This window comes from Drosophila montana, unplaced genomic scaffold, assembly GCF_035044405.1.
Source record: "Drosophila montana isolate Dmon_TW-CO22-7 unplaced genomic scaffold, ASM3504440v1 contig_2954_1, whole genome shotgun sequence".
Lineage (NCBI taxonomy): Eukaryota > Metazoa > Arthropoda > Insecta > Diptera > Drosophilidae > Drosophila > Drosophila montana.
Genome location: NW_026997829.1, coordinates 306,504 through 330,819, shown reverse-complemented (window position 1 = coordinate 330,819; position 24,316 = coordinate 306,504). Strand labels below are relative to the sequence as shown.

Below are 24,316 nucleotides of genomic sequence, written 5' to 3'. Positions count from 1 at the left end.
TGGCTACAGTTGTTGCTGTAGCTGGAGGCCCCATGAATTTATGTGAACCTGTTGTCCTACGGTCCTACGGAACCAGCACGGGCACAAGTGCATCCACAGTTAATGCTGCCGCAGTGGCAGTGGCAGTGGCTGTGGCAGTGGCTGTGGCTGTGGCTGTGGCAGTGGCAGCCTCTGCCACAGTAACAGCGACGTTTACAGCCACGTTTACATCCACACCGTCTACACACAGGCGGCTTAGCATAATAAACGTCAGAATTAATTGGATTTTAATTGTCTGTTAAGCGCTGAAATTAAGTGCAGCCGAGTAGATTGTTGTTATTGTTGTTGTTATTGTTGTTGTTGTTGTTGTTGTTATTGTTTAGCTGGCAAGAGGAGTACGAGCAGAAAATGTATTACCAACTGACTAACTGACTGCTTTATTCATGCGCCGCGCCGCCTTTCGGACTTCAGCTTCAGTTTCCCATTCATGGCCAGCGTCGTTGATCTTAACAATGATCAGCCAAGCGACACACACACACACACACACACACACACACACACACACACACAGTTGCAGCTACAGTCACAGTTACATTTGCATGTCGTTGGTGGTCGACGTCTTGAAGTTGTTTCTTCTTCGTTTTTTTCTTAACGTTCTTCTTTTTTTTGTTTTTTTGGGCTGTTATTCTTTTTGGTCTGTGGTCTCTTGGGATCTCTGGTCTGTGGCATCTGGTCTGTGGCTCGTTGTCGATGTCCAAGTCCAAGTTCAAGTCCAAGTGCGCTTGATGCCGCCGCCACGATTGCCAAGTTTGATTATGTGACACGCGGTTACCATAAATATATATTTGTAAGTACACTCAACTATGCAGCACACAAATTTAAGCAGGGAAAAAGAGTGCGGCAGAGAGAGAGAAAGAGAGCCAGAAATAGAGAAAGAGAGAGAGAAAGTGAGAGAAAAAGAGACAAAAGCATAAATAAAAGATTTGCTAGAAAAAACGCGCTATCTAAAGCAAACGCATTCGCAGCCGCATCAATACAAATCTACCAAACACTTGCTGAAGCCCATATCAGCATATTTAACATGAGGTTAAACCTAGTTGCGAATTAGCCTTAGCTTTTCCATTAACGGAGCTGCTAAGATCGGTTTGTCTTGTAATTAATAAATTAGATAAACCTAAGCATTTGTATAATATACTAATAAGTCGTGTCTTTTAAAGTCTTTTGCATTTCGAAGTTCACATTTAAATTTTATAAATTGTCTTATAAATATATCTATAAATTTTCGCCCTATGAATTTTGTTAGCTTTAAAATATGGTCACACTGCAAATGGCTTAGCCAATTAGCCTAATTAGAAAAGATAACAACTGAGAACTAATTAAAAAAAAAAAATAGCAAGTTGACTTTATAAAAAAACACAATGATAAATTAAATGAATAAATAATAATAAATTAAATTTAAATTAATGTCAACAACTGAGCACAAGCAATCGAAAATAAGTATATTTTGCGGCATAACTAAAAAGTTAAGCAGCAAATGTCAGAAATTATTATTTATCAATTTGTTTTCGTTCTAAATACTTATAATTTGATAGCTAAGCTTATGCATACATAAATTAATTTGAAAAAATATAAAAAGAGACTTTTTCATTGCCGCAGCCGGTAGGATTCGAACCTACGCTCCCAGAGGGAATCTGATTTCGAGTCAGACGCCTTAACCACTCGGCCACGACTGCTTACGTTGACGAACGCTGCCAAGAGAGCATTATCAGTCAGAGTGTGTAGCTGTGTGTGAGAGAGAGAGCAAGAGACAGCGGGAGAGAGCGAGCGGGAGCAAGTGTGCTATTTATAGCACACAAATTCAATGTATAGCAAATTCTAGGCACACACACACACACACGCACGTGCACATAAGCAGGCAGTTATGTGCTGTCAGAGAGGGGGCAGAGCAGGTGGGCAATGGGAATACAATATGCACAAGAACATGGCCAGTTATTTACAGCTTATTGTGTTAGGTCATGATTATTTTATAAATTGCACGAGCGTTGACTTTCTGCCAAGGCAACAACTACAATCACAGCGCATTTTGTTGGGCAACCCCACGCAGACGTTGTCGCCCCCCTCCACACACACACAACACCACCCGCCCACACACACACACACACACACCGCTCCCTTGAGGTAGAAGCCCAGCGTAAAGTTGCGTCCTCCACTTTTATGTTTGAGTTTTTCTTGCCTTTGCTTTTTCGTTTTTTTTTTTTTTGGGTGGCAGCGGCTCAAGTGTTTTACTTTGGGCTGCTTAAATAATACATACTCTCACACACACACACACACACACACACACACTGACAATTAGGTATAAGTATGTGTGTGCGTGGGTTTTTTCGGCTGGATCGATAATTTTTGTCTGCGCCAAAACGCATTTGGAGCGGGCGAATGGGGGGGGGGGGGAGGGGGGTGCAAACGCTGGGGGCTGCCTTGCTTGTTATTGTTGCTGTCTGCTTCTTCTTGTTTTTGTTATTGTTGTTGTCGTTGTCATTGTTGTTGCTTCCTGCAGTTCACGTCTGGCCTCGGCACAGGTCAGACTTCCCAGCCACGGTTATGTCAAAGTACCTGTAGGAACTTTGCGTCCTTATGTTGACTTTTCTTATAATCAAGTGCTAGTTTCCCCCCCCCCCCCCTCACCCCTTTTTTTTGTTACTTTTCCGATTTATTTATACGTATTTTTTGCTGTCGTAACTTTGGCTGCTTAACCTAATGTGAATTTCCCCATTTTCATTTTCAACTATTATTCATACTTTCCCAATTCAAGCTTATGTATTAGTGTGATAAATGATATATAGATAAATGTGAGATTAATTTGTTAATTTTTTATAAGAACTCTGGATACCTTTTTGCCATCGTATTTAATAATCTGTAGATTATTTAGTTGTATGTATATGTGTATGTATGTATGTAACATATGTATGTAAGTATGTATGTATGTATATGTATGTATGTATATGTATGTATGTATGTATCGCCTATATTTACGCTGAGTCTATTAATTGCCAATTTTATTTGTCAATCAATAAAATTAGGGAAATTTCTAGACTTCATATAATAATTAATTAAAAGTTGATATATATATATATACATATATTGATATATATATATATTTATATATTATATTATATATACCCCAAAGTTCATTTAAAATGGAACCGATTATCGTTAGGTTTGGCTTTTTGTTCATGATTTGGCCTCTCAATCAGTTTGGCATCTAAATCTGGAAATATTATTCTTGGTCAAAATTCATGTGAAAATGGTACCCTCAAATTTCCCATATAGACATAGGTCAAAATTTCCCACCTCCACAACTCGGTCTAAACTCAACCGATTTGGATAAGGATTGGCTTTATGTTCATGGCTGTTTGGTTTATGGTATAAATAATACTTGTACTTTACTTACCCATTTAATCACATAGATGGCTGATTATTTTATTTCTATAATTGAACTTAGGCAGATTTTTCGATATACACAAACCTAAAAGGAAAGAAATGTATTAGAAAGCAGTTCAGAATAAGAAAAGGATAAATAATGGCGAGAGAGAGAGAAGGGCATATTGTGTGAAAGATCGTTAAGAGAGACGTTTGGAAATGAGAAAAATTAAACGCAGGAAAAGCAAGGCCCATAATCAGTCATAATCCTCAATATTCCACGCAGGTGGGTGAATTTCGTTGAAAAGTACGAAATGTGTTTCCTATTAATGTTCGCAAAGATTTTCGAAAAAAAGTTACAAGCCAATCGTAAGGTAAGCACAAAAGAATTCCATCCATTTTCCACACATGGAAAACCTTACATCACATAAGGTAACTACTGTAGTGTACTACTGTACTTGGAACGTAAAAGATGCGGGAAAAATCAAATCTTTGCACACTATTTGATATATTTTAAACAGTATATAACCTTTTGACTACATTTAATGACTCTGTAAGAATGGTTTAAAATAAAGCTGAAATAAAACTGAAAAAGTTGTTAAGCAGAAATTGCACAATGGATTATTTTTAGTTATATCTGTGGGAGGTATCATATTTGAGTCCACAAATTTTCTATTGAAATACGTAAATATGTGAGGCCCTCAAATTTGACTACGTTCTGTTGACGAGCTTATGCGTCTCAATGACACTGCGTAAGTACGCTCACATACGCACGTACATATGTATATAAGTAGAAATTATTTACCTTTTTGTTGCATGCCAAAAAAACTCGAGCCGAGTTCGTTGAACCTGCCACAACCTTCTTCGTTTTTTGTTTCGTATTTTTAGTTATTTTTGTCGATTCCTCTGCTGCCTGGCTGCCTGGCTGCCTGCCTGGCTTTCCCTGCCAGCAGGACGCGCCACACGCAGCCCGCAGCCCGCGCCCCGCTGTACGCTCCAGAGCTTTGGCTGTGTGCGTGGTGCGTACATGGCCCAAGAATCCCCCAAAGTCTTAATGCACAAGTGCCTGCCAGCCTGTCTCTGTGTGTGTGTGTCCCCCTCCCCCTCTCTCCGCCTCTCTCTCTCAATCTAAGTTGCTTTCCCTGCATGTGTCGTACGCCCTCGCATTCTGCTTATCATTGCGGTTTATTTGTCTGCCTGCGTCCTGCCGCTGTGGCTGTCAAACTGTGCGTCTGCCCCAGCATTGGGCACAGAAGCTAGTCGCCATATGTCCAAATACAATTGATAGTTAGCTGGCTGTGACAGGAGCCTTCTCCTTAAGATGATCCAAATAAACCACGAACGCGACTTAGAACAAGCCACACAGAGTCTGACTACGTGTTAGCCCCAATTCAAGCCCCGCCGAAACAGTAGGGAAAGCTTTTAATTAACTTAATACGCACTTTGCAGGTTCTCATAAACGAAGTTAAATCTACTTTTTTAAATATATACATGAGTGCATTCGAGCGCTGATGAAGTTTACTTCCCCCTCGCAGCAAATTTAGAAGCAAAAGCAGCTTGTTCAAATATTGCCCTACTATGCGATTCTCATCAATTCAAGTAAGACTTATAGTGTTTACTTTTTGCTCTGAATAAAATTAGTATATTAAAAGTTGTGTTGGTAATCTAATACAAAATCTCTGCTTATAGCCCGGCCCCGACTTATATTGTTTCTTTGGGTATTTTTGCATGTGGGTATCTGAAAATCAGGTTACCAACTGCTGGGAAAATATCAGAATATTTCAGTTGTATGTGAGTTCTTTGGGTCGGCGTAGATATCTATAAATACTCTGTATATATGTATATGCAGATATGAGTGTATGTATCTCTAAGTAATATATATATATGTATGTACGAATGTACGTATGTAAGTATGTATGTATGAATGTATGTACATATGTATGAATGTCTTAATGAATGTATGTATGTGTGTTTGTATGTATTTATGTATCTATGTACGTATGTATGTACGTATGTAAGTATGTATGTATGAATGTATATATGTATGAATATATATATGTGGGAATGTATGTATGTATGTATGTATGCATGTATTAATGTTTTTATGTATTTATGTTTGTATGTATGTATGAATGTATGTATGTATGTACAAATGTATGTACGTATCTATGTATGCATGTATGAATATATGAATGTATGAATGTATGTATGTATGCATGCATGTATGTAGGTAGGTATGTATGTATGTATGTATGTATGCATGCATGCATGTATGCATGTATGCATGTATGTATGTATTTATGTATGTATGTATATATTTATGTTTGTATGTATGCCTGTATGTGTGTATGTATGTATGTATAAATTTATGTTTATATGAATGTATGTATGCATATGTGTATGTATGTGGGTATGTATGTATACACTTAATTAGTTTGCACAGATATTGATCTGTGCCTCTTTCCTTTTGACCAAACTAGACAGAATATATAACAAGCTGGTGCAACTAGTTATAGAAATATGTTTGTTTTGTATGTTCCACAAACACAAATGCCTGGGCTTGTAAGCCAAAACGAGGGTAGCTGCTAGTCGTGCAATGCCGCTAAATGTGCCGTTGTTAAATTTGTTCAGCTTGTATTTTTCGCATTTCGCATTACAATCGAGAAACGGCCGCAGCAGCAATTTCTCGCGAAATTTGTAACGAAAATGCAAATGTGTCAAAATGAAAATGGATTTTTAAGCGAACAGGTAAACAACAAACGGAGCGCAAATAAACGGCAGCAACAACAACCGCTGAAGAACTCATTTCAGCTTCTGCATTTCATTTGGCTAACATTAAGCGCCAATTAAAATGGAAGCTACTCAGAGCAAAGCCAGGTGTGGAGGGCTGCTGGAGGGGTTAGCTTAGTTATATGTAGGAGGCAACAGCCGAACCTTGCCCCACAGCCCGGGCACAGCCACAGCTTGCAGCATACATGTTCGGCTACTGCGTCTACAGCTGGCTCTTCATCATTTGCAACATGCGCGTTTTGCACGGTAGGGCGATTGCTTGTGGGTGGCTAGGCGACGGGGGAGGGATGGGATGGGTATTGCAGCGGGGTAAGTGAAAATGCAAATTGTGTTGCATGTTTGCCGCTCTCGAGTGTTTTGTAAGGCGCCGACGGCGTCACAGAGCCCACCAATGTAAAATTTGACGGAAATGCTTATACTATATATTTTCTCTCTCTCTCTCTCTCTCTAAATATATATATATAAAGAAACTCATAGATATATATGTGTGTGTGTGTGTCAGCCACCTGTGGCTGCAGCACTTGGCCAACTCGCAAAACGAAGTTAAAACTTTTCCATGAATGACCAAAGCGTATATAAGTTCACTTTCATTGCAACTTAACGTCCAAGTGCAAGGCGACAGCGTGAATATCATTCTCTTGAGACCTGCAGTCTCCAGCTAATCGGATTTGGAATATCAACTATTATACTATAACAATAATAAGCACTAAATGTGCTCAGAGACTCTTTAAGCTTATTACCAACAGACACACATATGCATCAACACTAAAGTAATAAAAGCTTTCTTAAAGCGTTAAGAGCGTCAATTAGCGCTCAAATATAAAACAAGATAGAGGTTCTAGTCGGGAGCTCCCGACTGGGGGATACCCTGAACCCTCTTCTTACAACAGGCGATAGGTATAAAATGAAAGATACTTGATATATTTATATACAATTCTACAAGCTACATGTCAAGTTTGGTGACTCTAGCTCATATTACTGGCCGAAATTGCTCAAAAAACAGGATTTCAATATCGATTTTCATCGATTACTTGGAAACGGGGCAAGTTATCGAATATCGGAAACAAACTCGATCTGCGCGGGGACTAGGAGGACCTACAGCTAAAATTTCAAGTCTCTTATAGGTTCTGAGATCCTTGCGTTCATACATACGGACAGACGGACAGACGGACGGACGGACAGACGGACATGGCTAAATCGACTCGGCTATTGATGCTGATCAAGAATATATATACTTTATGGGTTCGGAGATGCTTCCTTCTGCCTGTTACATACATTCGCCCAAATACACTATACCCTTTTTACCCATTTTAGATGGGTTCAGGGTATAAAAAGAACATGTGATATTTCAGCAAAAAGCGAATGTTAATTGGTTTGGCTAAGCTGAAATGCGCAAAAGTAGAGTATTATAAAGTACTGAATAGCAAAAAACTATCATTCACTAAGACTTTGGATAAGCTCTGCACAAAGGCTTAGATAACAAGGCAAATATTGTTGTTGCTGTTGTTGCTGTTGTTGCTTATTGCTTGTTGTTTGTGTTTGTGTTTGTGGCTTGGGAAAGTGCGCAAGTTGTTGGATAGACGAAGAGCAGGCGCAATTAAAATGAGTTGCATGCATCTAATTACCAGGTAATATGCTAATAAGCTCTGCACTTGCCGCGATCCACATGCCACGCACTGCGAAAGTCATTGAATGTGAGTTGAGTGAATGTTGTGCAGAAACTGTGAGTTGCCAACTAAATGCGAACTTGTCTCTGACATGAGGTTGGGCAATTTGCCAGTCGCTTTGTGGGTGGCTGGTAAACTGCTGGTTAGCCCTGTGAGCTCCGTTGACCGGATATGTGATGCTAGTTAAACGTTGCCTTTGCCCAATTATTGCCGGCCGATTAGTGTGCCATAAATCAGTGACAGGTGAGCAATGCCGCGGCGCCCAAAAAAAGGAAAGAGAGAGAGAGCGAGAAAGAGAGAGAGAGAGAGAGAAAACAATGCGGCAGTCGCGAACTGCAACTCCAGTTTCACTTTGCAACAAAGAGTCATAAATAAATGCTTGCAACTAATTCTGACAGTTGGCTGCCACATTGCGTTATTATTGATGGTGGCTGCAACAATGGCCTGGCCCACAACACCGAGCGACCAGCGGCCAGCAAACTAGCCCCCCCCCCCCCCCCCCACCCGCAAACTAGCCCCCGCACCCCCCGCCCAACACCACCTAACTAACTGCTGTTTATGGTAGGTGTGTTGTCCTTCTCATTGCCTAGTTCTTTGGCTGTGCGGTGGCGGGTGAGGTGGGGCGGGCGGCGATTGCTGCAACTGCATTCGAACCGTGATTAATGATGTACCCCGATTTGGCAACATGTTTAAGCAATTTTCTTCTTACCCAGCGAACAGCGCTCTAAGAGAAAACTATCTGTAACACAAAGAAATTTGTGTTAGAAATTAAATTAAGAGCGAAAGTTATATTGATCACAATTTAATAATTAACTTCAATTGGCTACAACTCGATTATTATCTTCAATACTCCTCACAGGAACTAGAGATCTGCTTTTGTTCTTGATGCTTCCGAAAACGTTTCTATTAAAGATTTATTAGGTTATTAGGGTTCCTATTTTGGATTAAAATATTCAGAGATTTATTACTTGGAGATTTTGATATATCTATTATAGATATACATATATTGTGGATTAAATATGTTTTTCAAATATAGATTTAAATATTTATGCATTGAACTATATGTCTATTATAGATATAAATAGATGGAAAATATCAATATCATACATAAAAACAATCTGAATCTAAAAGAAAATCATATTTAGTGTTGTTTCATAAAGAAAGCTTTAATTTATTTTAGCTTAAGTTAGTTAGCTCAAGTTAGTTAGCTTTAGTTAATAAGCTTTATACCTTAAAATACAATTTTAATTTATGTTCTTGAGATTGTGTGGACATTTAGCAACTCTGTAGGAGCATTCTTTTGAACCAGCGCTTTCACCTAGAGCTGGCTTAACGAAATCTCATAGTCAACTTCTTCTAAATAGTTGCTCAGCTCAGCTTTCATATCTCGAGTCTCTAGCTCTTATAGGTTCTGAGATCCTTGCGTTCATACATACGGGCAGACGGACGGACAGACAGACGGACATGGCTAAATCGACTCGGCTACTGTGTAAGTAAATACGTACGTACGGACATTTAGCAACTCTGTAGGAGCTTTCTTTTGAACCAGCGCTTTCACCTAGAGCTGGCTTAACGAAATCTCATAGTCAACTTCTTCTAAGTAGTTGCTCAGCTCAGCTCAGCTTTCTTATCTCGAGCTTCTGGCTTTAGTTAACAAAAAACAATACTATTAAAACTATTATTAATTAACCAAGTTATTTAAGCCTTAGCCCCATTGCCAAGTTATCAACTTAGATTTAAACGCTGACATCTAATCTACATATATGGGAGCATTACCTTTTATATAGAGTGCCAGTTAAACTATACCTTATTGTTAAAAAAATAAATGGGCTCTCCTAAAAAATACTTGATATATTATATATATTGATATATGTAGCCTCGCCTAAGCTATTTCCAAGCTGCGGGCATTTCGGGGAACTGTTTGGAGCTAATTTAGTGTGCGCCATTTTGTTTGAAACTTGATCGTACTGCCTAAAACGCACACTCACACGCAGACAATGCACTGACCGGAAGTACAGTCGACACGCAAAGAAAAGCAACACAAAGCGGTCACACACACATACGCACACACACACAAAGAGAGGGCAATCAGGCAGGCCAGCAATGATATGTCCATTTGGCTGGTCGGCTGGTCGGCTGGTCGGCTGCGTCTGCGGCTGTGGCTGGCACTCGCATTTTGCGAAACATCATCAAAATTGTAAAAATAAACAAAAGCCAACATGCATAAAACCAATTTCCATTAAGGCGCGCACACACACACGCACACACTGCTAAGCACACGCACATGCAACTCTGTGCTTGCGCCAACTCTCCCTTGCCTCGCACTCTCTCTTTCTCTCTCTCTCTCTATCTCACTCACTCGCATACTCCTGGTCATTGCCTCTCGCTCTGTCCCCCGCCCCCCCGGCTTTCTGCTGGCTTTGTGCAATGCTGCCCTCTCGCTCTACAGCTGCAGCTTGCTGTCTCGTTTGGCTGTTGACCAAAAAAGCATAGAACAAGGCATCGAACCACGTTGGGGACGTATAGATGAGCTGCACATGATGTTGCAAACTTGGGCGCCGCTTTTGCCCTACATGACGTGCATATGGAGCTACACTGCACGAAATTTCAATCACCGAATTCAAATTCCAACTGAACCAACAAATTGCATTCGATTTGAAATACTTCGAAAAGCCCAAAAACTATATGGGATTATGGAACATTTGAAATCAAATTATGTAGTAAATAAATATACCAAATATACTTGTTTGTTCGAGAACTTTTTAGTGGTATCTTTTTGAAGGTACAGAATCCTATGTAACCCTTTCGGGTTTCGGGAATATTTTAAATTAAATATGTATTTTAATTCGTTTAATATACTTGTTTTCTATTATTCTAGTAATATTTTCTATCTGAAGATAAATAAAATATACTAAAATATACTAAAAAATACTATTAGTACTTTTTGGTGGTATATTATTTTTGGAGGCAAAGAACCCCATGAAACCCTATTGTTCTCCACAATATTTTAAATAACATATATATTTAAATATACAAAAATAGTATCTTTTTGGGAGAGAAGGAGAGAGGTCGAAAATTGAAAGAGAAAGAGGCAGAGATAGAGAGAGCAAGATAGAAATATATAGACTTTTAATACGCATTTCTGAGTTTTTTGTGATGCCGCAAAAATAAAAGCTTTAAGTTTATCAACCATAGTTAATTGTGAGACATAAGTAAAATAAAATACACCAGTAACTAAAGTAAAGTGTGTTTTAATAGAAGAAAAATAGATGACAAAAAAATAAATCAAATAACCTAAAAAAAGGTAAGCTAAGCTATTGAAACTATTCCAAATGGAGGTTAAAGACCAAAATGTGGTTTTTTGCAGTGTATGTGCATGTTCGTGTGTGTGTGTGTGTGTGTTAGTGTTAGGGTGTGTATGTGTGAGGCGTGGCTGGACTCTAGACACTATGTGTACACACTACACACACACACACAGACACACACACACACAGTGTCTGCCTACCGCTCCGAAAAATAAGCGAACATATCCTTAATTGATATCACAAAAACCGAGGCGAGGAATTCGCACAAAATGGCAACCCACATGAAATGCCTCGCTGGGTGGTGTGTGTGTGTGTGTGCTTGTGTGTGTTTGTGTATTGCTGTCTGGCACACACGCATGCAGCCCAACAACAACAGCAACAAAAACGCAACGGCGCTTACTGCATGCGATAGGTCGGAAATTTTGCTCGCAATCAACTTGTAAAGCCCTCAAACCCAAGTGGACGCAGTGCGGGCGGCGGCCCCATTGCACGGCGCACCATAGCCCAAACACCCTCTCGCACACACACACACACACACACACACACACATACACGGAGTGCGCACACCTGCAGCCCAGTGCATGAAAAGGGTGCAAGGCTGCACAACAGGGCGCAGTAAAATGGCGGCCCAGCACGGCTTCTGTGCTGTCCACTGTTTGTGTGTGCGTGTGTGTGTGTGTGCGTGTGTGTGTGCGACAACGAGTATTGCCTCGTTCTGGCCTCCTCAGTCGCTGCGTGTGTGGGCGTTTTGGACTGCATTGGATTCGAGTGCGGCCTCGCTTTGGTTTTGGTTTTGGGTTTTTGGGTTTTGGGTTTTTGGCTTTGATATTGGGTTGGGCTCCGTTTGGTTCGGTTCGCTGCAGTTCGGTTCGGTTCTGTTTGGTTGGATAGTTTTTGTTGTTGTTGTATTTCTGTTTTGTTTTGCGCTCGTAGGAATAGCGCCGTGGCAAGTTAGGTCTATACATATGTGGCTTCACCTACATACATATATGCAACGCACGGACCTGCACACCATGCCCCACGCACGTTGCACGCCCTGACGGTAGGTGCATCAAAAACTTATGATTGCTTCAGATTTATTTATGTAATTATTGCCAAGTAAAGCAAGTAGGTTATGCCAAGATTTATTTATCAATATTATATTCCATTAAGTTCCATATTCAGTCCAAGAACTCAAGACCTGAATAAGTTCTTGTTGCTAATTAAAGCGTTTTTCATAGAAATTTAAATATTTATTAGGTTTAACTAAAGATAATAAATAATTATAGATTTAATATCCATTTCAAATATTTGGATTTTGATAAATCTATTATGATGATATATTATATTATATAAGATTATAAATTTGATATATAATAGATTTACATAATATATCATAGATTTAATATCTAATAAGTTTATGATATTTAGAGATTTAAGTATATCTTTTAGGGATATATATAGCAAATTTACAAATTTAAATATATATCTAATATCTATATCAAATATACTAGATACAAATATTTAGAGCTTTAATATATATATATGATATGATATACTAGTTAGTGTAAATTATATGTGTGTATTTAAAAGCTAAAAAGTTATTTCACACTAACCCAAACAATTCATTTGTTTTTATTTAAACGCATTCAAATATCTAGCACGCTTGTTAAGTTGGCTGCGCCAGCAAAGCTACAACTGCTCTGCTTCTTCCTCTTCTACTTCTTCTTCTTCACACTTTGCCTGCATGTTAAGTTGGCCGCACTTGAACATCTTATGCAACTCTTAGTGAAAATTGTTGATATGTTTGTCGAAATTCCATAATTATGCTATGAACGGGAATTTATGCTTTTTATAATATGCCCAAGCGAGACATATTTTCTGCATATTCAAACTCTTGCGCGTTATTGTTGTATGAGTAAACGTGATGAAATTTGAATTAGTTGAGGGCATCAGAAGTTCGTCTATATGCAGATAATTTACGCTCGTGTTATTGTTGCCTGCTTGCTTTGGGCTGGCTGCGGCGTTGGGTTCGTGTGTTGCACAAAAATTGTTGGCTGAAATATAAGTTTTTTTCTCTGACCAACTAACGCTATGTGTGTGTGTTTGTGTGTTGTTGTTGTTGTTGTTGTTGCTGTTCGCTGTGCGTTTGCACGGCAACGGGACGACTTGGCAAGAGCTACGTATCACGCCTATGTGGCGCTAGATGGGGATGGTGGGGCGTGGGGCGGGGGGGGGGGGGGGGTCTGTCCGTCCGAGGCTAGCGCGGGGATCGTCGCTTGGGTTGGGTATTAGTTGAGCTCGACCAACCGACCGTCCGTCCGTCTGTCTGTCTGTCCGTCTGACCGTCGAGCAAGCAACTCCGACGCCGCTTTGGGCGCATTTCGCATTACGTTTTTGAAGCAGAAAATCGATAAGTGCGCACGTACAGGAATATATATACAATATATATATATATATATATATATATATATAAATATATGTATGTGTATGCTAGGACACAGAGAGACCTGCACGTATGTGTGTGCGTGTGTGTGTGTGTGTACATGGCATTTACTTAACATCGCATGTGGGCAACGTCATGCGTCTCTGGGCGGCTACGTTTGCCGGATCCTCATACGCAGCAGCAGGCGGAGGACACGGAGCACGCCCGAGCCGTTGCAAGGCCTGAGACTGGGAGCTGGGAGAAGGCGGGGTGGAGGGGCGGCAGAGACGGCTCGAAAATCCCTACGTGCGCTTTGCTGTTTCATCAATTATTTGTTTCGGTTTTGTGCGAATGGACTAGCACAAGGATGCAGCAGCAGGACGAAAAGCCCCAAACAAGCACTCCAAGCAGCCCCAGCCCCCCCCCCCCCCTCTCTCTCTCTCTCTCTCTCTCTCTCTCTCTCTCTCTCTCTCGCAGGCACACAAACACAAGGAACTACTGCCAGCTTTTGGCCGAGATGAACGTGAAAGCGTTTTGGGCATTTTGTTTCTGACCAGAACGGCACAAAAAACAGTTGCTGCAAATGCCCAACAAAAACTGTCTGCTGACTATTTACTTATATATATATATATATATATACACACATATAAATATATATGTGTATATATGTATATATAGTGCACACGTATTCATATATATTCCTTGTATATATATTTCATGCATTGTTTATTTGTCTTTCCTCTGCATCATTCGCACACACAACACGGGGCATTTGTTGTGCTTGTAGATAATTTAAACAGTTAACATTGTAGATAGTTGGGAAGTTAGATAAATGTGTGGATAGTTAGTTGGATAGGTAGATAAATAGCTAGAAATATTTGTTGGGTTTCCCACAAATGGCCAACTTATACACTTTAGTTTGTTTTGCTTTTATCCAGGTATTCGAGCGCATATTACCCGGCTTTGTTCGGTTTTGTTTGTCTGTTTGTCTTTTATCCAAGTATTCTAGCGCATATTACCCGGCTTTCTTCGGGCTAAGATGCCGCAGCGCATATTTTACATAGATATTTTAAAATGAGTCTTTGTCTACACTAGACACAAATATTAAATATTACAAATGGAGTTTGAAGTTAAGCGGAAGAAACTAAGTTTATCTCCCTTGACTCCGTTTCAGGTTCATGTACATATGTGGTTTGATCATATCTTAAGTCCTATTCTACACATGCTTATCTCTAAATAGAATATATGCTGCTTCGCTTCAGATTTATATACAAATATATATATCCCTGTCCAGGATTAATACGTAGTTCGTTTCGTTAAGCTTAGTTTTATCGAAATTTTTTGATAGTCGAATGATTAAGATAATCAAATTATCTATTATAATATAGTTTACCAACACTGACAGAAAAATTTTTAACACTACATGCTAACTTATTAATATCTAAAGAAGTTTTCAACACTTTTTAAGAATACTATACATATTAAAGCTTAAAGTTGAAGCTCGATTTATGGGCCAGATTTTGCATTATGGCATCAATTCGCAGAACTTACTGCAGACGAGCTTTACCAACACTATCTCAATGATATCTAGAGGAGTTCACAACACTTTAAAGAATGTTGCCTAATCGAACATATGTATTAAAACTGAAAGATCAGCTAATAAAAGCGCTGCTTCGGGCTGCTAAAACATTCTGCCAAAAATAAATAAATCTCTGAGCTTTTTTCTGGCGATCTTTAAGCCACTTACCAACACTGCGCGCACAAATGCATTAACGTTTCGATAAACAACCAGTTTTGCTTACTTTTTTTTTCTTTTTTTGCAGATAAGACAACATAAGTTAGATAAGATAGGAGCAGAACGGGCAGCTTGAAGATCTGCAGATAAAGCGCGCCACGAATTATGAGCGCAACGCAAAATTGTCACATAAATCAGCTGTGGCAGTGGCAGTACCAGTGGCTGTTGCAGTAGCATTAGCTGTGGCAGTGGCTGTGGCAGTGGAAGCGATGCCAGCAGATCGAAGCAGGCCTAATGTTTCCGGCTTTCGGAGCTGGGACAATGTCTTATCTGCTGGCTGCGCAACTGCTGCAGGTAACGTGGCATAAAGACCAACAACGGGCGCTGCCAAATGCCACACACACACACACACACACACACACACACACACACACAGGCACGCAGGCACACACACGTAGGCGGAATTTGGGTGGGTCGACCAGTGGCCCGCAGCAGGTGCCACACACATGGAGTCGGTCGCAGGAGCTCTGTGCACTGTGTACTTTCAACTTGAAAACGATTAATAGCTGGCCAAGCCCGAGTCTGGCGCCTAGAACCCTTTCCCACCCCACCCGGCCCCCCGATTATGACCGTGTCCTCCCTCGCCCTGGTTGCGGGCTTTCGGCCTCGGCCTCGGCCTCGGCTTCAGCCTCGCCTTTGTCTATGCAAACACAGCGCACAGCGCACAGCACAATGAAGCTGCTGCCGATAAAAATCCTCACCTCAAGCGCTCAGCCAAACGCCGCCGCCACCTCTATCGCCACCATCTCGCCCGCTCCACCCCCCCCCCCCTCAATTACAGAGAGCTGGTCACTCTGCATATGCGTTGAACAATTCGGGGGCGGGGGTGTGAGCGTGTGTAATGCGATAAAAAGCTATATGGAACTGCACACAAAAAAAAAACAGCAGAAGAAATATACATCAACCAGACAGTCAGGAAGCGTAAAGGCGAGAGAGAGGGAGAGAGAGAGAGAGATAGCGCGAGTGAGAGAGACAGCAAGCTGGTCGGAAGAGCCAGAGTGAGGGCGAAAACAGAGCAGCAAAAAAAATCGTTAGGTTCGACATTTGACTGCCTCGGCCTGGTCAGAGGTAAAGGCGAAACCAAAACCAGAGCCAGAGCCAGAGCCTGGTGTGCAACAGCCTCGAGGAGCGAAACAGCAGCAACAACAACAACAACAACAACAGCAAGAACAACGGCAACAGGAACAACAACAAGAAGGACGCATAGGACACAGAGACGCGCATCCAATCAGCAGGCATATGCTAACGGCACGGGGTGTGGCCAACAATTTGGCCACCCTATAAAAAGGGTTAAGGCCTCGCATGCACTCGCACCCGCATCAGCCGCAACAGTCACCCACAACACCACACCCCACCCCATCCCAGCCCACCCCCTGTGACCAGCCCTTGAGAGCCCAAACCGCCCACACAATGGCATGATTGACAACTGCACTCAAAGGACCAGCAGGGCAGACAGTCCAGCTCCTCTTCTGTAAGCTCCTTTTTTGCTATTCTGTAATTCTGGGCAACTATAATAAAAGAACTCAAAAAAAGTTCAGGTTGATGATAGACTTCTAATTAGAGAATAAATTCAGAATTTTTCCCAGACAACTTCCATATTTAGACAAATGTCCACTTAGATTAATTTTAGTTAGACAAACAAAAACATATTGATAATTTTTTATCAAATTTATCAAGGGTTTTCCCTTTACTGTTATTAGGTTTACTGTTATTAGGTTTTTTTTTTTTCCTATCTGAAAAATTAATTTTCCGAATTTTCCATTTAAAGTTTTTGTGATTAAAATGCTTTTTTATTAAATTTCTAATCTTAAACTGTTTTTCGAATTTATCACAGGTTTTCCTCCATTTTTTTTCGTATTTATATTTTTGTTAGTTTTAAAATTGTCTAGCTGAAAAATTTGTTTTCCGAATTTGTCAGAGGTGTTCGCTTTTTTTCAGATTTTTGCTTAATTTTCAATCTGAAATATTTGTATTTTGAATGAAGCTAAGTTTTTCTCCTTACTGTTTTGAGCCTACATATTTTTCTTTTTATAACTTTCAATCTGAATAAGTTTTTCGATTTTTTAAAAATTTTCCATTAAAGTTTCAGGTAACATTTTTTTTTATTTTAAAGCTGAAAAAATTTTTCAGAAATTTTCCGAATTTTCCCATTAAGGTATTTGGAATAAAATTTTTTTGTAAAGTTCCAATCCGAAAAACAAGTTTTCCGAATTTATCAGAATTTGCCCATTGTTTGTTTTGGGATTGAATTTTTTTAATTTGTAATCTGAAAAAAATGGTTTGAACCGAGCAAATGTTTCTTGTATACATTTGGTTGAATTATTTCGGGATCACATTTTTTTTTTTTTTGTCATTTTTAAAGTTCTGCTTTTCATTTTTCAATTTTCTTAGTATTTTGGATATTTTTTTTTTTAAATGCCCAACCTGAAAAATAAATTTTCCGAAAAATTCATTAGAATTTGACCAGTATTGGAAAAAGAATCATGTTTTTAATTTTAAATCTGAAAAATTTGATTTCCGAATCAAGCAAAGGTTTCTCTTTACTGTTTTTGGGACTACATTTTTTTCTTTTTATCATTTTTAATCCGAATTAGTTTTCCGAATTTGTCATTTTTGCATTTTTTTCCTTTTTTAATTTCTCAAAAGAAATATTTTCCGACTTTCCACTTGCTGCTTTTGGGTTTAAAATTTGTACTTAAAGTTGCAAGCTTAAATTTTAAATATTTTCGTTAAATATTAAAACAAAAAAATTGAATCAAGAGTTTCCAAAGTCCGTTCGAAATTCCGCAGCTTTCCAGCTTGGTGTGGACTCCATTTGAAGAGGCGTCAAGCTCAAGAGGCGGCAGACACTTAATTTAAGCTTTAAATTTAAAGACCCGTTACGACTTGAATTAAAAATAAAACCAGCAAAATGAATTATTTTTATTTATTTATTATTTACGTGTGTAAAGTACTAATTCCATAAAAGGCTCGTTTTTTCTTATCATTGATGTCTCGTACACATTGATAAAAAAGCTGAGGAACCGGAGCCCAATCTCGGCAGCAGGCTAATAGAAATATCAAAAGGAAATTTCGCATGACAAATAAAAGAAATGCAAGAAGCCACAAAATGCGACTCGGAATTTTTTTGGAAATTCTACGTTTATGAACAATTTGATTTGCCGATTGGTTCGGTTCCCCTAAAGCAAATGTTTATACTATATAAACGGCACTATTACTCACATATGTATGTACGAACAACGTTAATATCAAATGTCAATATATATATATATATATTTTGTTTTCATGTAGTATATTGTTCTCTACTCGCTGAACTATTTCCGTGTGTGTTTGAAGTTTCCCTGGATATTAAGAGAGGGCGTTTTTTGTAGAACTCCATATGCCTGGGTTTTCTATTATTGTATACAACATTTACGGAGTTCCATATGAGGTTTTCTTTGATCTATTGTTTTATTTTTTTATTTTTAGTGGAGCATGTTGTTTGCCTTATAACATAGTTTATTATTATTATATCATAATCAACTGCAGCATAATCAGAGCGGCCTTCTCTGCACATCAAGCGAGCCGCACAGCAAATATATATATATATATATATATATATATATGTATATATAAAGATCTGCGTTTATATCTTATATGAATTTTGTTTGCTTTTGTTTCGCTTCCATTTCGTTTGTTGTTCTGTTTGCAATATTTTTTTTTTGCCCCACCCCTTTTGTCCCCCCCCCCCCCTCCCCAGCCAGGCACCAAGAGCCACCCAACCCACCCAATCGCATCCGCACATTTGGCAGCTGCGTCCCCCCGCCCACTTGCCCGCCCCCCCCCCCTCCCCCCATAATGCGCTTCAGTCTTCGACCGCATACTTTTGAGTCCATTCGCGGGCATTGCGTATGGCCTCCGCCTCGTTGACCTTCCACAATTCGGCCACATCGTTGGCCAGCGGATCATCGGGATTGGGTGCGCTGAGCAGGGCCTGAATGGACAACAGAATGGTGCGTATTTGGAGGGCCGGACTCCACTTGTCCTTCAGCACGTCCAGACAGATGCGGCCCAAACGATCGATGTTCGGATGATAGATCTTTGTGATGAAGCGCACCTTGGGCGCCGACATTGGATAGTCTTCGGGCAGAAAGAGCTCCAGCTTAAAGATGCCGCCCTCGAAGGGCGAATCGTTCGGACCGGTGACAATCACATGGAAATAGCGTGCATTATTCTCATCGGGTATCGCATTGATGCCCGGCACCGGTTCCAGCATCAGGCGCTGCGTCTCCTTAATAATGCGACGTGGCAGACCGGACATCCTCTTGCTGCTGCTGCTGCTGCTGCTGCTGCTGCTGTCTCTTCTTCTGCTTCTTCTTGTTGCTGTTGTTGTGCTCTGAAAATGGCAAAAGAGCGTGAAAGCGTGAAAATTGAGAGTCTCACAAAGTTCCTGCTGCTGTTGTTGTTGTTATTGTTGTGGTTCTAGAGTGTATTTCAAGGACGTGTGTTTGGTGTGCGTATGTGTGTGCGTATGGGTGTGGCAGGTGTGGCACGTTCCTGGACTCGCTGCCACCTTCTTCGACTTTCGCTTTCACCAAACGGCAAAAAGTTTGCGCTGCTGCATTTTATTGCAGCAGCTGCAAGATACAAATGCGATGCCACAGATCCAGATACAAGCGACATGTGTGTGTGCGTGTGTGTGTGTGTGTGACTTTCCTGTGTGTGTGCAGTCCACAAGTCTAAGGCAACAATTAAACAACTATCTGTAGATTTGCATTTGGCGGCAGCAACAAGTATTAAGCGTTGACAGCAAAGTGCACTTGGTCGACTAGCAGATACCCTAAGTTAAGCAGCATTAAAGCTATTCTGTTTTTTTTTTATTATTGACATTCTTTTCACCCATTTTCCGCCCGAAAAATTTAAATCTAGCCGTTTAACCCTACGGATGAAAAACAATATGTTTCTCGCATTTTTCCAGATTTCAAAAATCGTTGAAGCACGTCTCAAATCGATTTTCATAAAGTTCATCAAAATTTAGTTTGAATCCCATCGAATAGATCCCTCAAAATGTTCATAAAATCGTGTACCACATTTGCCGTGAAATGGTTTACAGGTTGAATAAGTTGATTGAAGACGTTTTTGAACAATTTTAAAAATTTACAGCTGTTAATTATCCCTGCGATCGCCTTGTGTCCTTTCTTTTTAAATCATATAAATTTCATTTAATTTGTTGTTTACGAAAATCCATTCGAAAATATTTCCACTGCCGCAAAATGGGTGAAAATATATATTATATTTCACGAGATAAAAAACTTGGCCCGGGCAAGGCCGGGTAATGTCCGCTATGTGTGTTCGCTTACGAAATGCTGACCAAATTTGCTTCCCCTATTCTATATGTATCTAAATATGAATGATTCTATATATGCGTGTATGTATGTGTGCATACATATGCATTAATATATGTATCTATGTACATATGTATGTACGCATTTATGTACACAACATTTGTGTACGTATATGTATATGTATGTATGCATATGTATGTACACAATATTTGTATGTGTATATGTATATGTATGTATCTATGTAGTACATACATATATATATTTGCACACAATATGTGTATGTATCTATTTATGCATGTATGTAAATATATATGTAAAAATGAATCTAAATAGGCCTTGGCTCAAAAAATCAATAAGAGATACATATCTTAGTCTGGCTAAAGCCCAAGTCAAAATCTTGCAATTACAAATCTTCTCACAGTTGGTTAAGAGTCTTTCCAGCTATGAGTTAAGTAGCTCTAAGAATGGAAATTTCGAGCTATGAATTCGTAACTAAACAAAAGAGAAGTCGAGTTTAGGATCTCTGGTATTAATAAGGCAAGGCTCGCTTCTTGTTTAAGACAAGACCGATTACTTTAAGCCAATTCGGATTGTACTAAAAAACATCCACAGGCAGGACTCAAATTTAATTACATTCTATTTAATTGCCTGTAAGTTTTTTTAATGTTCAAATTTTCTATATTTCAGTTAATGTTTTGTTAAAACAACAAAAAAAAAGCTTGCGGAATGCACGTAAAACCTGAAGCGTGTATAACTCTAATTGCTACATAACCCCATTTGACTGCCAAGATGTGTGTGTGTGTGTGTGTGTGTGCCTAATTTAAAGACCTGCTCGGCAATAACGCACATGCAGAGGAATAAAAACAACAAGAGCACAATTCAAATGCGCCGCGCACCGCACGCAGCATTGTGTGCAACGCGTGGCGCTTAAATGCAGCGCACAAAAAGCTGAAATATTTAAGAACATGCCAGAAGGCTGCCAAAAGCAACAGCAACAACAACAACAACAACAACCGCTAATTATCAGCTTGAATGGCACGAAAACGAAAGAGAACAACAACAACATCAACAACAACGACGACTAAAAGGAATGTATAATTTGGTGCTGGCATGTGAGTGCTTTGTTTTCCAGTGTGTATATTTATTTTTATTTTAAAATTTATTGATTTCTTGGCGACATACGCTCGCACAAACACACGCACACACGGCAAAAGCCGCTACACACACATGCCGACTGTAAGAAGAAGAAAAAAAAGTATGAAGGTTGGGTATAGCGGCGGGGTGAGGGGCCTAGCGGCAACATTTGTCACGCACGTTGTATGAAAAATCAATAACAATATGAAGCCAGCTAAAGTTAAGCAACAGAAATTAAATTAAAGAACTAAAACTGAAATTAGCTGCCAAATTATCGCACACACGCACACACACACACACACAAGCTCAGCGAAACGCAAGAATGATGGACAAAGAAAGCTGCAAAGGCGTACGCAGTTTTCTGATTCTTTTTCTGTTTTTTTTTTTTTTTCGGCAATTGTGAGTTTATTAAAAAGCAACTTACCTATTCGCACACACACACACACACACGGGCACACGCACAAAGATAAGACAAGTGCGTGGTTAAAACGTATGCAGAAATATATTTTAGTCAATCCTTTTTGCGTTGCTGCTGCAATTGTTGTTGTTGTTCTTGCACTTGCACTGAACGAAGGGAACGCAACATAAAATTAAAACAAAAAAAAAAGTTGTATGACAAGCACCGGAAAAAAATGAAAGCACAGTTGTGCAGTTGAATTGCTCACATTTACTCAGCGCTGCACACAAATACAAATAACTAAATACACCACACACTATTTGAGTATTTTGTAATAACAAATTTCTTCACAGAATTTCGCTGGCTCTTTTTTTTACAGCTCCAGCAGCTCCCCAGCTCCGCACAAAATTGTGAACGTCGAAAAAAAATGTTCCACACACGTTTTGTTTGTGTTTGTGCATACGTGTGCGGCTGTCGTTTGCATGTGTTGTGTGCGTGTAAGCCGCTATGTCAGCGCCGCAGGGTTGCCAGATACTGCGCTGGGCGAGCGTTAAAAATTCTGCATTCGATTGCGGCCAAGCTCTTATAGCTAGAAGAAAACTTTTATTTTTCCCCGCTCATTTGGTAATTATTATTATAATTTGTGATATTTGCCAGCAGTAAGCAGCTTGTTAGTTTTTTGCTAACATATAAATGAAGGCCGTGTGCTGGCAACACTGCCGCTCATGGCAAGCAAATGTGTGCTATCGTCGTAGCAAGCAGCTTTGTGACATGTGTTTCCAAAGAATTTTGCAGCGTGCAGCTTTCGCTGTGCAGCATTTAAATGCCAATTGGAAGCAAATGCTTCATGTTGAATTGGCATACGCCGATTTCCGATCAGTACTTTATATTTTCTATATCTTTTTATAATTTAAGCATTAATTGCTGTAATGTGTTTTAATATAACAGAAAAGAGTTCTTAAAATTATGTTTTAAGCCATTTTTTAAAGGGAAAAATTAATACAAAATATTATTTCCTAATTAGAAGAGTTTCTAATTATGAGAGTGCTCGACAAAAATGTAAAACTAATATTAGGGCCCAATTTTAGCCCAATTAAGTTTTAAAAAATTGTCTGAATAATGATACAAAATAAATAATTAATAAAATATAATAAATAAAAAAATCAAAATAATTTCTCAGGAATAGAAACTCAGGATTAATTTTACAACAAATATCATTTAGAAATATTTTATTAAACAAATTGAGGAATATATTATCAATAATATTTTCAATTAATTCTCGAGAGTAACATATATAATATTATAATTAAAGGTACTGAATCTGTATTTAAATCAGAGAAAGATGTGTATCCTTTATTTATGAAAGACGCATACAAAAGATAAACACTTATTTAACTAGACTTTCAGTCCAAAGAGATATCGGCGTGAACTTTGCCCTGTTTTAAATCTATTGTTTTATTTTTCATACAATTTTCCAACAAAATTATATAAAGAGAAACATGTATTCCAATTGGAGTGATTGGAGTTATTCCAACTAAACTTAACCTCACTCTGCATGATCTCGGCATGAGCTCTGCCCTGATTTTATTTCTGCTATTTTGTTCATACAATTTTCGTACATATTAGAATAAAAGGTCTCTTGAATACCAAGAAACTTGAATTCCAATTGGATATGCCCGATATTCCAACTAAACCTAACCTCACTCTGAATGATCTCCGCAGACCTTTTAATACTGTAATTTTTTCATACAACATTTATACTGCATTTTCTTAGATATTTATTTACTAATTAGAATTAAAAAGGAACATGTATTCTGGTTGGAATGAATAAAGTAACACGTATTCTTCTTGTAGTATGCATTCTAGTTGGAAACATGCATTCTAGTTGGAGTTTTCAGTTATTCAACTAAACGTAACCTCACACCGCATGTCATGCACGCATATACATTTCCATTATCCTTTGCATTTGTATCCCTTACATGTATTCAAAAAACAACAACAACAACAACAAGTAAAAAAAACATAAAACTTTTCGGTCGTTTCTTGATATTCGAGCCATTGACGCGAACGTCTCTGTCGACGCAATCAACTCGTGCTGTTCAAA

At 39.2% G+C, this 24,316-nt stretch overlaps 1 protein-coding gene and 1 non-coding gene across 4 annotated transcripts; both read right to left on the bottom strand.

Moving 5' to 3' along the window:
- Positions 1-1,630: 1,630 nt before the first annotated feature.
- On the bottom strand, positions 1,631-1,712 carry TRNAS-CGA (transfer RNA serine (anticodon CGA)). The gene has a single exon. It is a non-coding gene; the product is annotated as a tRNA-Ser (tRNA).
- A 1,733-nt stretch (positions 1,713-3,445) lies between these two features.
- ben (bendless) lies at positions 3,446-22,704 on the bottom strand. 3 transcript variants are annotated; one of them, XR_010436567.1, is made up of 3 exons: positions 22,481-22,704; positions 22,240-22,379; positions 3,446-3,502 (listed from the first exon to the last, which is right to left on the bottom strand). XR_010436567.1 is itself a non-coding variant. In XM_064684685.1 (3 exons), exon 3 carries the CDS (start codon positions 19,655-19,657, stop codon positions 19,202-19,204), a length of 456 nt encoding a protein of 151 aa, XP_064540755.1. In that variant the 5' UTR covers positions 19,658-19,732; positions 22,240-22,379; positions 22,481-22,667; the 3' UTR covers positions 19,184-19,201. The 3 variants fall into 3 exon arrangements, 2 of the variants coding, with proteins under 2 accessions (XP_064540755.1, XP_064540756.1); XM_064684685.1 differs by lacking the exon at positions 3,446-3,502 and adding an exon at positions 19,184-19,732 and having other exon boundaries at positions 22,481-22,667; XM_064684686.1 differs by lacking the exons at positions 3,446-3,502; positions 22,240-22,379 and adding an exon at positions 19,184-19,732 and having other exon boundaries at positions 22,481-22,667.
- Positions 22,705-24,316: the final 1,612 nt, after the last annotated feature.

Coding starts and splice junctions, on each gene's coding strand:
- ben (XM_064684685.1), bottom strand. CDS start 19,657: ATGTCCGGTCTGCCACGTCGCATTATTAAGGAGACGCAGCGCCTGATG.